General features: G+C 41.1%; 1 protein-coding gene across 1 annotated transcript; it reads right to left on the bottom strand.

The window, feature by feature from the left end:
- Positions 1 to 4,141: 4,141 nt before the first annotated feature.
- Positions 4,142 to 13,673, bottom strand: NUDT19 (nudix hydrolase 19). Its single transcript, XM_043899059.1, has 3 exons — positions 12,810 to 13,673; positions 7,767 to 7,974; positions 4,142 to 6,893 (listed from the first exon to the last, which is right to left on the bottom strand). The coding sequence occupies exons 1-3, from the start codon at positions 13,521 to 13,523 to the stop codon at positions 6,670 to 6,672; spliced, it is 1,146 nt and encodes a 381-aa protein (XP_043754994.1). The 5' UTR covers positions 13,524 to 13,673; the 3' UTR covers positions 4,142 to 6,669.
- Between the last annotated feature and the right edge of the window lie 5 nt (positions 13,674 to 13,678).

The raw sequence follows: 13,678 nt of genomic DNA, 5'->3' as shown, positions 1-13,678 counted from the left end.
GTCTTTTAATTTCATGGCTTCAGTCATTGTCTGCAGTGATTTTGGAGCCCAAGAAAATAAAGTCTGTCACTGTTTCCATTGTTTCTCTCTCTATTTTAAATGAAGTGATGGGACTGGATGCCATGATCTTAGTTTTTTGAATGTTCAGTTTCAAGCTAGATTTTTCACTTTCCTCTTTCACCTTCATTAAGATGCTCTTTAGTTCCTCTTTACTTTCTGCCATTAGAGTGGTATCATCTGCATAACTGAAGCTGGTGATATTTCTCCCAACAATCTTGATTTCAGCTTAGGATTCACTCAGCCTGGCATTTCGCCTGATGTATACTGCATATAAGTTAAATAAGCAGGGTGACTATATACAGCCTTGACACAATCCTTTCCCAATTTTGAACCAGTAAGTTGTTCCATGTCTGGTTCTAACTGCTGCTTCTTGACCTGCACACAGGTTTTTTCAGGAGACAGGTAAGGTGGTCTGGTATTCCCATCTCTTGAAGAATTGTCCAGTTTGTTGTGATCCACACAAAGGCTATTGTGAAATCAATGATGCAGATGTTTTTCTGGAATTCCCTTGCTTTCTCTATGATCCAACGAATGTTGGCAATTGGATCTCTTGTTCCTCTGCCTTTTCTAAACCCAGCTTGTACATCTAAAAGTTCTCGATTCACACACTGCTGAGGCCTAGCTTGAAGGATTTGGGGCATAACCTTACTAGCATGTGAAATAAGTGCAATTATATGGCAGTTTCTACATTCTTTGGCACTGCCCTTCTTTGGGATTGGAATGAAAACTGACCTTTTCCAGTCCTGGGCCCACTGCTGAATTTTCCAAACTTGCTGACATATTGAGTGCAGCACTTTAACAGAATCATCTTTTAGGATTTGAAATCGCTCAGTGGGAATTCCATCACCTCCAGCTTTGTTTGTAGCAATGCTTCCTAAGGCCCACTTGACTTCACACTCCAGGATGTCTGGCTCTAGGTGAGTGATCACACCATCATGATTATCCTGGTCTTTAAGACCTTTTTTGTATAGTTCTTCTGTGTATTCTTGCCATCTATTCTCAATCTCTTCTGCTTCTCTTAGGTTAAATTTAGTCCTAAGTATTTCATTGTTTTTTGATGCTACTGTAAATAGGATTGTTTTGTTTCTTTTTCAGATAATTTATTGCTAGTGTATAGAAATTCTACTGATCTCTGTATGTTGGTTCTGTATCATGCAACTATGAAATTAGTTGATTAGATCTAACAGGTTTTGGTGCAGTCTTTAGAATTTTTAATATATAATATCATGTCTTCTGAAAATAGAGACAATTTTACTTTTTCCTTTCCAATTCTAATGCTTCTTACTTCTTTTTCTTGCCAATTGCTTCTGTACTATGTTGAATAGGAATAGTTAAGAGTGGGCACCCTTGTCTTATTCCTGATACAGGTATTAGAGGAAAAGCTTCCAACCTTTCACCACTGAGTATGACGTTGGCTGTGGGTTTGTCATTTATGACTTTTACTATGTATGTTCCTTCTATTTCTAGTTTGAGTTTCTAATCATGAATGGATGTTCAATTTTGCCTAATGCTTTTTCCTATACCTATTAATTTTATTTTGAACCATTCTTGCATCTCAGGGCTGAATCCTACTTGATCATGGTGTCTCATCCTTTTAATGTGGTGAATTCAGTTTGCTAATATTTTCTTTAGAATTTCTGCATCTCCAGTCATCAGGGATATTGGCCTGCAGTTCTTGCATTGTCCTTATATGGCTTTGGTATCAGGGAAATTCTGGCATTGTAAGTTTGGGGGTATTCCCTCCTCTTCAAATTTTGGAAGAATTTGAGGATTGGCATTAATTCTTCTTTAAATGTTTGGTAAAATTCACCAGTGAAGACATCTGGTCCTGGGCTTTTCTTTTTTGGGTGTTTCCCCCCCCCCCCCCGCCCCCGCCCCCCACCCGATTCAATATCCTTACTCACTGTTGGCCTGTTCAGATTTTCTCTCTCTTCCTGATTCAGTTTCAGTAGGTTCTATGTTTCCAGGACTTTGTCCATGTCTTCTGGGCTGCACAGTTTTGTTGGCATATAGCTGGTCATAGTAGCTTCTTATGATCTTTTCTGTTTCTGTAGTATCAGTTGTATTGTCTCCTCTTTCATTTATAATTTTATCGATTTACCTCTTCTTTTTTTTCTTGGTTAGTCTAGCTAATGGTTTGCCAATTGTTTACCTTTTCATGAGCTTCCCTTGTGGCTCAGCTGATAAAGAATCCACCTGCAATGTGGGAGACCTGGGTTTGATCCCTGGGTTGGGAAGATCCCCTGGAGGAGAGAAAGGCTACCCACTCCAGTATTCTGGTCTGGAGAATTCCGTGGACTGTATAGTCCACAGGGTCGCAAAGAGTCAGACATGACTGAGAGACTTTCAATTCAATACCTTTTCATAAAATCAACTCTTAGTTTTGTTGGCCTTTTCTATTGTTTTCCTATCTCTATGTAACTTACTTTTGCTCTAATTTCTATTATTATTTTTTTCCTCCTGCTAAATTTGGGCTTTATTTAGTCTTCTTTTTCAAGTTCTTCTAGATAATTAGATTTAAAAACATTTAAGATTTCTTATCATCCAATATAGTTAACCCATTTTTTGCGTATCAGCATGGTTGATATTTATTTCTATGTGAATTGTCTTATTCTGACGCGAAGAGTCAGACATGACTGAGTGACTTCACTTTCACTTTTCACTTTTATGCATTGGAGAAGGAAATGGCAACCCACTCCAGTGTTCTCGCCTGGAGAATCCCAGGGATGGGGTCGCAGAGTCGGACACGACTGAAGTGACTCAGCAGTAGAAGCAGTAGTAAGCTTTTGTTTGATAGCCATTTTCATGTTTTCTGTCTCTACCTTAAGGGTTGTGCTTTGTTTTTGATTGATTTGAAAAGTGACCTTTAAATTCTAATAGCCATTTTTGCATTCCAAAATATTTAAACAAGTATTATCTCAAAACTACAGCTAGTGACTCCCTCCTTTCATGTTTTGTTTTTCTTATTCCTCCCATAGCCACTTCCTGTTAATGACAACATAATCTGGGATTACTGAACAAAATTTTTATGGAAAAAGGTATCTTTTTAAAATAAAGTAGGTTAAAGCCTGAATTATTTTTAACATCTGCAGTGCTTTTGAGCCATATTTAAATAGTCACACTTGCTCCCATATTTTATTTCCATATTCACCATCAGGACTTCTACCATGCGGCTCTATTTCAAAAGCTTTTATTTTGAATCGTCTTTTAAGTTATTTCTATCAAATAAATTCTTTAGCGCTTTGGACTCTTCAAAGCCCATATATAAACAAGGATTATTTCTGTGGCTCATACATATGACTGATAGAAAATTAGTGAACACACATGTCCTTTTCTCCTCAGCATATTATATATACTATCCAGTGTATCACATTAGTGTGTGATACACACTAAGAAGATTTTGTGCCTTTGTAAGTAATCTTTTCTTTTTCTCCTTGAAAATCTGTGTTCTCTATTTTTAAAATTCAAAATGTCATCCAAGTATTGAACAATTTTTGTTATTTTTGTTTTGACCACAGTGGGATCTTTTTATCTGAAGATCAACATATTCCTTTAGATCAAGAAAAATTCATTCTATAAATAATGCTTATCTTCCATTTGTTGGAACTTTCATCTAGACATGCCAATAATCCACATATTGGATGCCCAACCTCTGTTCTTTTTTAATTTGGCTGAGCTGGGTCTTAGTTGCAGAACGCAGGATCTTCAGTCTTCATTGTGGCATGAGGGATCTTCAGTTGCAGCATGCAGGATCTAGTTCCCTGACCTGGAATGAAACCTGGTCCCCTGCTCTGGAAGCGTGAAATCTCAGTCACCTGACCACCAGGGAAGTCCCCCAACCTCTGTTCTGAATATCTGTTTTTCTGAAGCTTTAGTAACAAGGAGACCAGAGAACAAAAACAGTTCAGAGATCCAGGTTTGTCTCAAGGCAACAGTATGTACAAAGTTTCTGAGGTGGGAAAGAACTCTGAGCAGTCAAGAAGAGAAAGAAGATCCTCTGAGGAGAGTGCAGAGGGAGAGGGGTGCTTGATGACATCAGAGAAAAAGGTGGGGCCTTGTAGACCATAAATTTAGTGTTTAAGTGTGAAGAAATGCCATGGAAGGACTTTAATGAGGGCAGTGACATCATTTCAATATCAAGTTCACTTTTCCAAGAGGAATGCATTGAGGGGAAGAAAGAAAATGGAAACTGGCTCTGAAGCTGTTACAGTTGGTTAAGTGAGAGTCAACTGTGGCTCAAACCAATGTGATAGCAATACAGAGGTGGGAAATGGGAATTTCAAGATAATTGTGTATAATAGATCAATAGGACTTGATAGTCACCTGGATATAGGAATGAAGGGAAAGGTGGAATCACAAATGACTAAGATTTTTAGCTTCAATAATTGTTAGACTTCCAACATAGGGAAGGCTATGCCAAGGGAACCTGCTAAGGAGGCAAAAGTATAGATTAGGGAACAAACTAAACTGTTTTAACAAAGAGATCCTAAAATACAGTGGCTTATATGAAATAGAAGTGTATTTTTCTTCACATAACAAGCAAGAGGTGAGCAATCCAAGTAGCAGGCAGTTGTGCTTTCACATCTGGCTTCTGTCTCGGGGTCCGGAGTAGCTGCTCCAGTTGCCACCATTTCCAGCCAGTGAGAAGGGAAAAGAGAAAGTGGAAGGCAAGCAATTTCCTTTTAAAAGGATGTGACCTGCATATGCCCATGTATGTGGGCTCCTCCGACAAATTATCCTCCAGGAGATAAGTCCCCTTACATTCAAGTCCTTATTTTATCTCCCACATTACAGGCCCTCTTGTTTTATGTTGACAAAGAACTGTGAGGATAAGGACATGTGAGCCTGCAAGACTGACACCAGCCCAGTTTTAGATTCTTATAGAAGTCGTTCAGAAGCTGGCCTTGCTGCTTTGAGTAAATGAGTAAAGCATTGTTCCATCCAATACTTGGCAGTGTTGTGGTCTCCCTGGTGACCATAATACCAAGGTGTGGTGGGCAGACAGGATCAGGCCTCTACTGACAGGCAACAGATACCACCTGCTAGAAAAAGAAGCCGGTTCTACTCTTGGCTGCGGCACTAACTAGCTGTGGGAATCTGTCTCAGTTTTCTCGTCAGCAAAATCCTGTATTCACTGAGGTCTCTCCCAGCCGTAACATTCTGTTTTCTATAAAAATGAAAGAATAGGATGCCCAAGGCTAAACATCGGTAAGGAGAACTCCTATAGACTTAGAAGCCAGATGGAATGCAAACCCTATTTGTTGCTCTCAAAGTTTACATGTTGGAATCATTTACTGAAGACAATAGATTTTACTCTAGATCAGCGTTTCTCAACTGGGACCAGATAATTCTTCACTGTGGGTGGCTGTCCTGTGCATTCCAGGATATTAAACTGTATCCCTGGTCTCTCTCCACTAGATGGTAGGAGCATCTCACTCTCAGTTGTGACAACCCAAAATGCTCCCAGACACTGCCAGATGCCCCTAAAGGGCAACAGTGCCCAGGGCTGAGAACCACTGATCTAGCTGTTTTCCTCTGTGTGTGTGTGTGTGTGCATGTGTGTGTGTGTTAGTTGCTCAGTTGTGTCTGATTCTTTGCGATTCTACGACCCCACGGACTGTAGCCCCCCAGGCTTCTCTGTCCATGAAATTCTCCAGGTAAGGATACTGGAGTGGATTGCCATTCCCTTCTCCAGAGGAACTTTCCAACCCAGGGATCGAACCCTGGTCTCCTGCATCACATGTAGATGCGATGCATTTGAGCTACAGGAAAGTCTTCATTTATCAATACTTTTTATGAAAAATGAAATTCAATGTATTGATACAATGCATAATATAGTCAAAGATCTGAAATATAACTGGTTCCTTCTTAACCATTTCCCATCTTTAAGCAATAAAGATTATTCCTCTTAAGAGGAGGTAAAAAAATTACCCATATTAAAAACACTGATAATAAATACCATTAATAAGCACGATTAAATGAATAGTTCTACATCTCTCTAGTAACCTCTTTGTATTCTGTCAAGTAGCACTCCAAAATAAAAATTATGACTTCTGTTATGGCTTCATATTTCTTTACAACAATCACTAAAGTAATTTCCAATTTGGTAAACTAATAACTTATACCATTTAGTTTTAATGGAATTACATCTTAATCATCAAGCTAAAGTCATAAGAAAATAATGACACTGTCACTTGAAGATCACCTCAGTCTTCTGTTCACCATGTATCACCCTTAAATTAATTCCAGCAGAAAGTCTAAGGAATTAATGGATCAAACGCCTAGCATATAAAGTAGTATGCTAATACAGTTCGAAGACAATACAGTAGAACATCTTATTTAAACTTTTGATAACAGAACAACACAGAAGTGGAAATCTCTGTGAAATTTTTTTTCTCTTTTTGGTAACAAAACATTAATACCTTATACTGGTGGGATACTATAAGGTTTAAAGGATAAAATAACAGAGCTACACAATACACTTGAGATAGGAGAGACTGCTCCTAGAACTTACAGGAACAAAGTTCTTTAAGTTCCAGGCACATCTAGTCAACCCTCATTTCTCTCTAGAACAACTACAAGTGGGCCAGCTTATAAAGCAGCTGCTCTCTACAGACGGCTCTTGCCCACTACAAAGCTCTTAGGATAAACGTGTTTATACTTTGGCAGAACTGTCACATGGATGCTATAACCTGTATAATCTCCATAACTGTGGGAATTATACAACACTATTCGGTGAAATTTCTTGCCTTCGTTCATGATTTCTTCATTCCTTTTTTCAGTGGACATACAGTTTTCTAAAAAGTTTGAATCTTCTAAGTACATCTCATCTCCTGAAAAATAATAGTTTAACTTTAGTGTTATTTTATAAAACCTTCCAATATATTAGCATTTATTTTTATTCATTTCATGTATTTGGAACTGACATAGCTGTTAAATAATCAGAACTTTTCAAGTTTACCTCAATATATTTCTTATGTTTTTAATATCCTACCTAACCTCCCCAGTTCCACATTTTCTAGCCAAGAATTTTCTTTGGGTACATGAATATTTATAACTGGTACTTTTTCATCCTGAATTATAATTTTTTATACTAATTCGACTCTCTTTATTTCATTCAATATAACGTTCACCTTGATATCCATATAATTTTGGTGTTTCAGTGTAGGCTGCTCCAATCATTTTAGGTTAAATTAGAGAAGCTATCATTTACACATCAAAACTGCTAAGCTGTCCCACTGCAGGATGAGTAACAAATATTATCACAATTCTGAGAAGTGAGACAAGCAGCCGTAAGTAAGAGAGGTCAGAAAACTCCACTGTAAGCTGCCACAAAACTTCTGTCCTGTACTAACCCAACAATAACTGACCACCAACAAAACTCTCTTTCAATCAAATAAGTATAATTTACAAGTTTTCATAATTCAAAATTAAAAGGTAAAAAAGTGAGATAATAGTCAAGAAAGAACTCTTGCCAATGTCTAGGAAATATATTTACGTAAGTGTATATAAAGTAATACATCCAGAATTTCTGGTTATAATAAAAACTATGAATATCTTATAGAACTTGACCTTATCTAATTAGCTCCACTGTAGCATATAAAACATAAGATTGTAATTCATGTGTCTGTGTGGGAGAATACTGCAATACAGCCCAGAGCATTAAATGGGAATATCAACAAGAACATTGGTAAACACGGATTTACCTGGTAAAAGATGGATCTTCCCATCAGCAGTTAACAATATGATTGGCATCCATCTTTCCGTTCCTTCTGATTCACGATCCAAAGAAAATTTGTGCAAGTCAGACAGAGAGGCAAAGTTTCCTAGTCTACGTATTTCGTAGAACTGTGGGGGTGCAAGCAAAATTTCCTTTGATATGAGGCTTTCAATTGCCTCTGATGGAGATGACCACTGTGGAAAACAAAGGTAGAGTTTCCTAAGGTTTACCCCATAGACAATGCAAGATTTGAGACCCTTGGATCACTACTTAAGATCTAACTGAAAAAAAATGTAAAATTAATTCATGAATGTATCTTGTTAGATTCCTCTGAGACAACAAGGAAAGACTCAGTGAAGAAAGCTGGGTTGATCCCCTTCAGAGGTTGATTATTAGGACATGGATCCTCAGAACTAGTAAATAAGCCAGGATAGATCACAACAGGTTGAACTGGGAGAGTTGTTCAGCATAAAAGGCAGGAGATGCTAAGAAGGCAAGGAGGTTCTGATCACTTTCGAAGGAAGACTGAAGTATAAATTCATGGCAGCAGATTGAGAACGTAGAGCCCGTTCATTCCTCCCATAAATGGGAGGGACTCTCAAGGGTCTCTCATTCCTGCCTACCTTGGCTAGGCAATGAGGACATGCTGGCGGACAAGACAAAGCTCTCTCAGGCCTGGTAGGGCCTTCAGCAAACAAAATGTAGCATGGTACATGTAGTGTGTAACAGTGAAGGTAAAGAGTCAGGAGCAAGAGAAGCTTTCAGAAAGGTCAAGAGGCATGACTCAGTCTATTGTCCCAGGAGTGAAATAACTGCATATATCAACCAGACAGCACTTAACATAAGTAGCCTCACTGCTGTGCCCTCTTTCCCAAGCCTTCCTTCCTTCCACATTTAGCTAAAAAGAGTGGATTCAATTAATATGAAATAACTCCAAAAGGTCTTTCTTTCTTTAACTGCTTTACTGCTAAATATCCACATACACTGGGGAAATTGACCCTCACATCCAAAACCAGGGAGTTGAAATTGATTGCCTTGAATAATTACAGGCCAACAATTTACAAGCTTGTATGAGAAACCTGAGAAACTTGTTAAATCTTCACTGTATGGAGCCCAGCAATCTATGTTTAGTAAGCATCCTAGATTCTTCTGAAGTTGGCCAAGGCTACGTTTTGAAAAACAAAGCTTTGGTCTTAAAGGACCACCCAATCTCTAAGGTATGCTTTGTGAGTTCCATGCCAGTTCAATGGTAACAATGACGATAAAGGGTTAAACAACAGGCATTAACTCAGTGCAACCTGTTCAGGTCAGTCCAGACCATAGGCTAAAATAATCTTAATTAACTTATTGTTTATTGGTTATTTGTTACTAGTAGAACACTGCCCAAAATACTTCACATATTTTCCAATCCTTAATCACTGCAGATGGTGACTGCAGCCATGAAATTAAAAGACGCTTGCTCCTTAGAAGAAAAGCTATGACCAACCCAGAGAGCATATTAAAAAGCAAAGGCATTACTTTTCAACAAAGGTCCATCTAGTCAAAGCTATAGTTTTTCCAGTGGTCATGTATGGATGTGAGAGTTGGACTATAAAGAAACCTGAGAGCTGAAGAATTGATGCTTTTGAACTGTGGTGTTGGAGAAGACTCTTGAGAGTCCCTTGGACTGCAAGGAGATCCAACCAGTCCATCCTAAAGGAGATCAGTCCTGGGTGTTCATTGGAAGGACTGATGCTGAAGCTGAAACTCCAATACTTTGGCCACCTGATGTGAAGAACTGACTCATTGGAAAAGACCCTGCTGCTGGGAAAGAATGAAGGCAGGAGAAGAAGGGGATGACAGAGGATGAGATGGTTGGATGGCATCACCAACTTGATGGACATGAGTCTGAGTAAGTTCTGGGAGTTGGTGATGAACAGGGAAGCCTGGCCTGCTGCAGTCCATGGGGTCACAAAGAGTCACGACTGAGCGACTGAACTGAACTTCCTGACAGGAAAAGTCAAACACCTTTAAAAAAATAGGACAAAAAAAAAAAATAGGACAAAATCCAGTACTCAACTGAAAATCACATTCAACATCCCATCAAAAACTGGGCTTCCTGTGGTGGCTCAGTGGTGAAGAATCTACCTACCAATGCAGGAGACTTGGATTCAAACCTTGATCTGGGAAAATGGCCTAGAGAAGGAAATGGCAACCCATTTCAGTATCCTTGCCTGGGAAATACCATGAACAAGGGAGCCTAGTGGGCTACATACAGTCCATGGGATTGCAAGGAAGTCAGACAAGACTAAAGTGACTGAACAACGACGACAATAAAAAACTGTAAGACCTCAGCAGAAAAATGTGACCCGTAACCAGAAGAAAAATCAGGCAATAGAAACAGACCCAGAAATTATAGAGATGATGGAATTGGCAGAAAAGGACATTAAAAATCACTGTTACAAGTATGTTCCATTGGCTCAAAGATGTAAAGGAAAATATGAACATGAGAGAAATAGGAAATGTTTTTTAAAAAAAATTAATGGAACTTCTAGAGATGAAAATTACACTGGATGATATTTACAGCAATTTTGATACTACATATAAACAGAGAAAATTTGAAAATACAGCAATAAATCTATTCAGAATAAAGCACAGAGGAAAAAAGCTAAAAAAAAAAAAAAAATGAACAAGTCATCAAGGACCCACAAAAAATTATCAGGTAGTCTAACATACATGTAATTGGAGTCCCAGAAAATAGGGGGTGGTGAAAAATATTTGAAGAAACAAATAATTATTAACAAAACAAAAAGAAAACTATGCACATCATAATCAAATTACTGAATACCAGTAACTAGAGAGAAAATACTTAAAGCAGGCATACATATCAAAACCAAAAATACAAACACGTTATGTACAGAGGAACAGAGTTAAAATCAAACTTTTCTAAAAGATGATGAATGTGCACTAAATTTATTGTGGTAATTATGTCATGGTATATGTAAGTCAAACCATCATGCTGTCACTTTAAACTTACACAATGTGCAATGCTAAGTCGCTTCAGTCAGTCCAACTCTTTGCAACCCTATGGACTATAGCCCGCCAGGCTCCTCTGTCCATGGGATTCTCCAGGCAAGAACACTGGAATGGGTTGCCATGCCCTCCTCCAGGGGATCTTCCCAACACAAGGATTGAATCTTTGTCCCTTATGTCTCCCACATTGGCAGGCGGGTCCTTTATCACTAGTGCCCCTAGCTGTATGTCAATTATATCTCAATAAAACTGGAGGGAAAAAAAGGCAGATTTCTCATCAGAAGGCCATGCAAACTGGAAACTAATGAAGTAACATCCTTAAGTACTGGCAGAAAAACAAAACAAAAACTCATACTGTTAACCTATATAGAATTCTACACCCACATGAAATAGCTTTCAAAAAATAAAAGCAAAATATTTCCAGACAAACAAAATTTAGAGGATTCACTGTCAGAAGATTCAAGACATATTAGAGGAAGTTCTTTAGGCAGAAAGATACCAGATGTAGATTTAAATCTACACAAACGAATGAAGAGTGCAAAGAACACATATGCAGGTAAAAAAAAAAAAACATTTCCCCCCCATTTGCACAGTTTTCAACAGACTAACTGCTTAAAGCAAAAATAATCACTGTATTGTAGAGTTTATAGTAGAAATAAAAGTCAAATGTATGACTACAAAAGCATACATGACAGAAGGGGAGAAATGGAAATATACTATTTTATGATTCTAATACTACACATGAAGTGAGAGATGTACTGCAAATCCTAAAGCAACTACAAAGAAGTACAGTTAATTAGGCAATAATGGAGATAAAAAGAGTCCAAAAAATACTCAAATAATCCAAAAGAAGTCAAGAAAAGAAGAAAAACAGTGCAAAGAATAGAAGGGACAGATTAAAAAAACTAACAGCAAGATAGTAGATTTGAGAATAACATTGAATGTAAATGATCTAAACACTCCAACTGAAATGCAGAAACTATCATAATGGAGAAAAGGTAAGACTATATGCTGCCTACAATAAACATACTTTAAAGACACAGGTTAAAAGTAAAAAATGGAGGAGGATATACTATGCTATTGCTAATTAAATGGAAGACTGAGCAGCTATATCACTATCAGATAATAAACTTCAGATTTCAGAATCAGGAACATTGTCAGGGATAAAGAAGGCTAGTTCATCATAATCAAAGACTAGCTCCAACAGGCTTGAATAGTCTTATGCAACACCTTACAAACGAGCTTCAAAAAACCCAAAGGAAAACCTGACAGAACTGAGAACAAGACAAACCCACAGTTACTCCTTAAGGATTTTTCTCAGAAATCGATGGAACAGGTTAACGATATGGAAGACCTAAAAAGACACTATCAACTAACTTAACCTAATTGACATTTTTAAAAACACTCCATCAAATACAGCAGAAAATACATCAACTACAGCACATTCTTTTTCAGGTGCAGAGGAATCATTCACCTAGGTAGGCCATATCCGTAGCCGAAAGTGAAAGTGAAAGTCGCTCAGTCGTGTCCGACTCTGCGACCCCACGGGCTATCCAGTCCATGGAATGCTCCAGGCCAGAATACTGGAGTGGGTAGCCTTTCCCCAACACGTCTCAAATGAAAACGTTTCAAATAAATGTTAAAAGACTGAACTACGAGGAAACAAACGGCTGCGGGGACGAAAAGAGTGAAAGCGTGGCAACTGCTGAGGAAGGAGCACTTAGCAGAACTCCTGGGATCTCCGCCGGCCGCCCGCTGGAGAAGCCGCGTCGGGGAGACATCGTCGAGGCCCTGGGACTGCGAAGCGGGAGAAAGCAGAAAGCAGCTCACCAATGTCACAGCTTTGGCCTGCTGGGCCGGGGTCCGGCCCGCGTGGGTCCCAGGCCCGCCCGGTAGCTAACTGGCTATGACGGCCCTGAGGCGGCCTCCTGGAAGGTCCGGGGGGGCCTGGGCCGCCTGCCGGGGTCCATTCTCTAGCTACTGTGGGTCCCCACTCCGGGCCGGGAGGACGCCCTACCTGGCAGCCCACCACCTCCACCAAGTCGGGGAAGACCGGCGGCGGTTCGCTCAGGCAGCACAGGAAGAAGGTGGTTTCGAAACGGCGGCCGCCCGGGCGTGAGAAGGGCGTGATCCAGCCGCTCCAGTCACGCAGCGCCCAGATGTCGGGAGTGCAGTCGAGCTGCGAGCACAGATGCAGGAAGCACCGCGGGTCCCGGCGGACGCGGGTGCGCCAGTCGGCCAGGGCGGGCGGCGGCGCGAGGGCGCAGCCCGGCGCCTGATCAGGGGGCCGCGGGCTCCTGGGCCGCAGCAGCAGCACGCCCGCCTCCTCGAATGCCTCGCGGATGGCGCAGATGCGGAAGGCGATGTCATCGGGCAGCGCCGCCGCGTCCTCGTCCACGGCTCCCGGCTGGATGTTGGGCAGCACCGGGAAGGCGGCGCGCTGGGGCGGCGCGGGGCCCAGGCCAAAGCGGGGCGGCCCGTGGTGCGGCGCGAAGAGGCGCAGCCAATCGGTCGAGCGGTCTGCCGCCTCCAATACCCCGCCCGGGAAGACGTGCGCCCCGGGCAAGAAGCCTTGGCTCGCCGAGCGCTGCAGCAGCAGCACCCGGAATCCCTCGGCGGGTGGCTGGGGCCTCGATGGGGCGTCGGGGACCGGGCGCGTCCAGCCCGCCGCCAGCACTAAGGTGGCTGCCCGCCTCCAGCTGCTTGGGCCCGGTCGCACCGGGACACTCATGGCGAGCGGCGGCGCGAGGCTTCCGGGCTCGGGGTTCTGGTGCGACTGGAGCTCTCCCGGGAAGTGAGCACAGAAGCTGGCTTCTTGCAAAGTGAACTTCCGCCTCTCCCTGGGAGGCGCGCAAGGGGCAATCGGTGAACCCGGGCTGTTTGGCC

Source organism: Cervus elaphus, chromosome 4 (assembly GCF_910594005.1).
Source record: "Cervus elaphus chromosome 4, mCerEla1.1, whole genome shotgun sequence".
NCBI lineage: Eukaryota > Metazoa > Chordata > Mammalia > Artiodactyla > Cervidae > Cervus > Cervus elaphus.
Note: the sequence above shows the minus strand (reverse complement) of the source record. Positions and strands in the feature narration are given on the sequence as shown.

Bases quoted from the DNA above. Each gene is read 5' to 3' on its own strand.
- NUDT19 (XM_043899059.1), bottom strand. From the start codon at position 13,523: ATGAGTGTCCCGGTGCGACCGGGCCCAAGCAGCTGGAGGCGGGCAGCC. The intron at 7,975-12,809 runs GTAGGGCGTCCT...TGTTTTCCACAG, and splicing joins TGGAGGTGGTGGGCTGCCAG to TGGTCATCTCCATCAGAGGC. The intron at 6,894-7,766 runs GTAAATCCGTGT...ATTATTTTTCAG, and splicing joins GAAGATCCATCTTTTACCAG to GAGATGAGATGTACTTAGAA.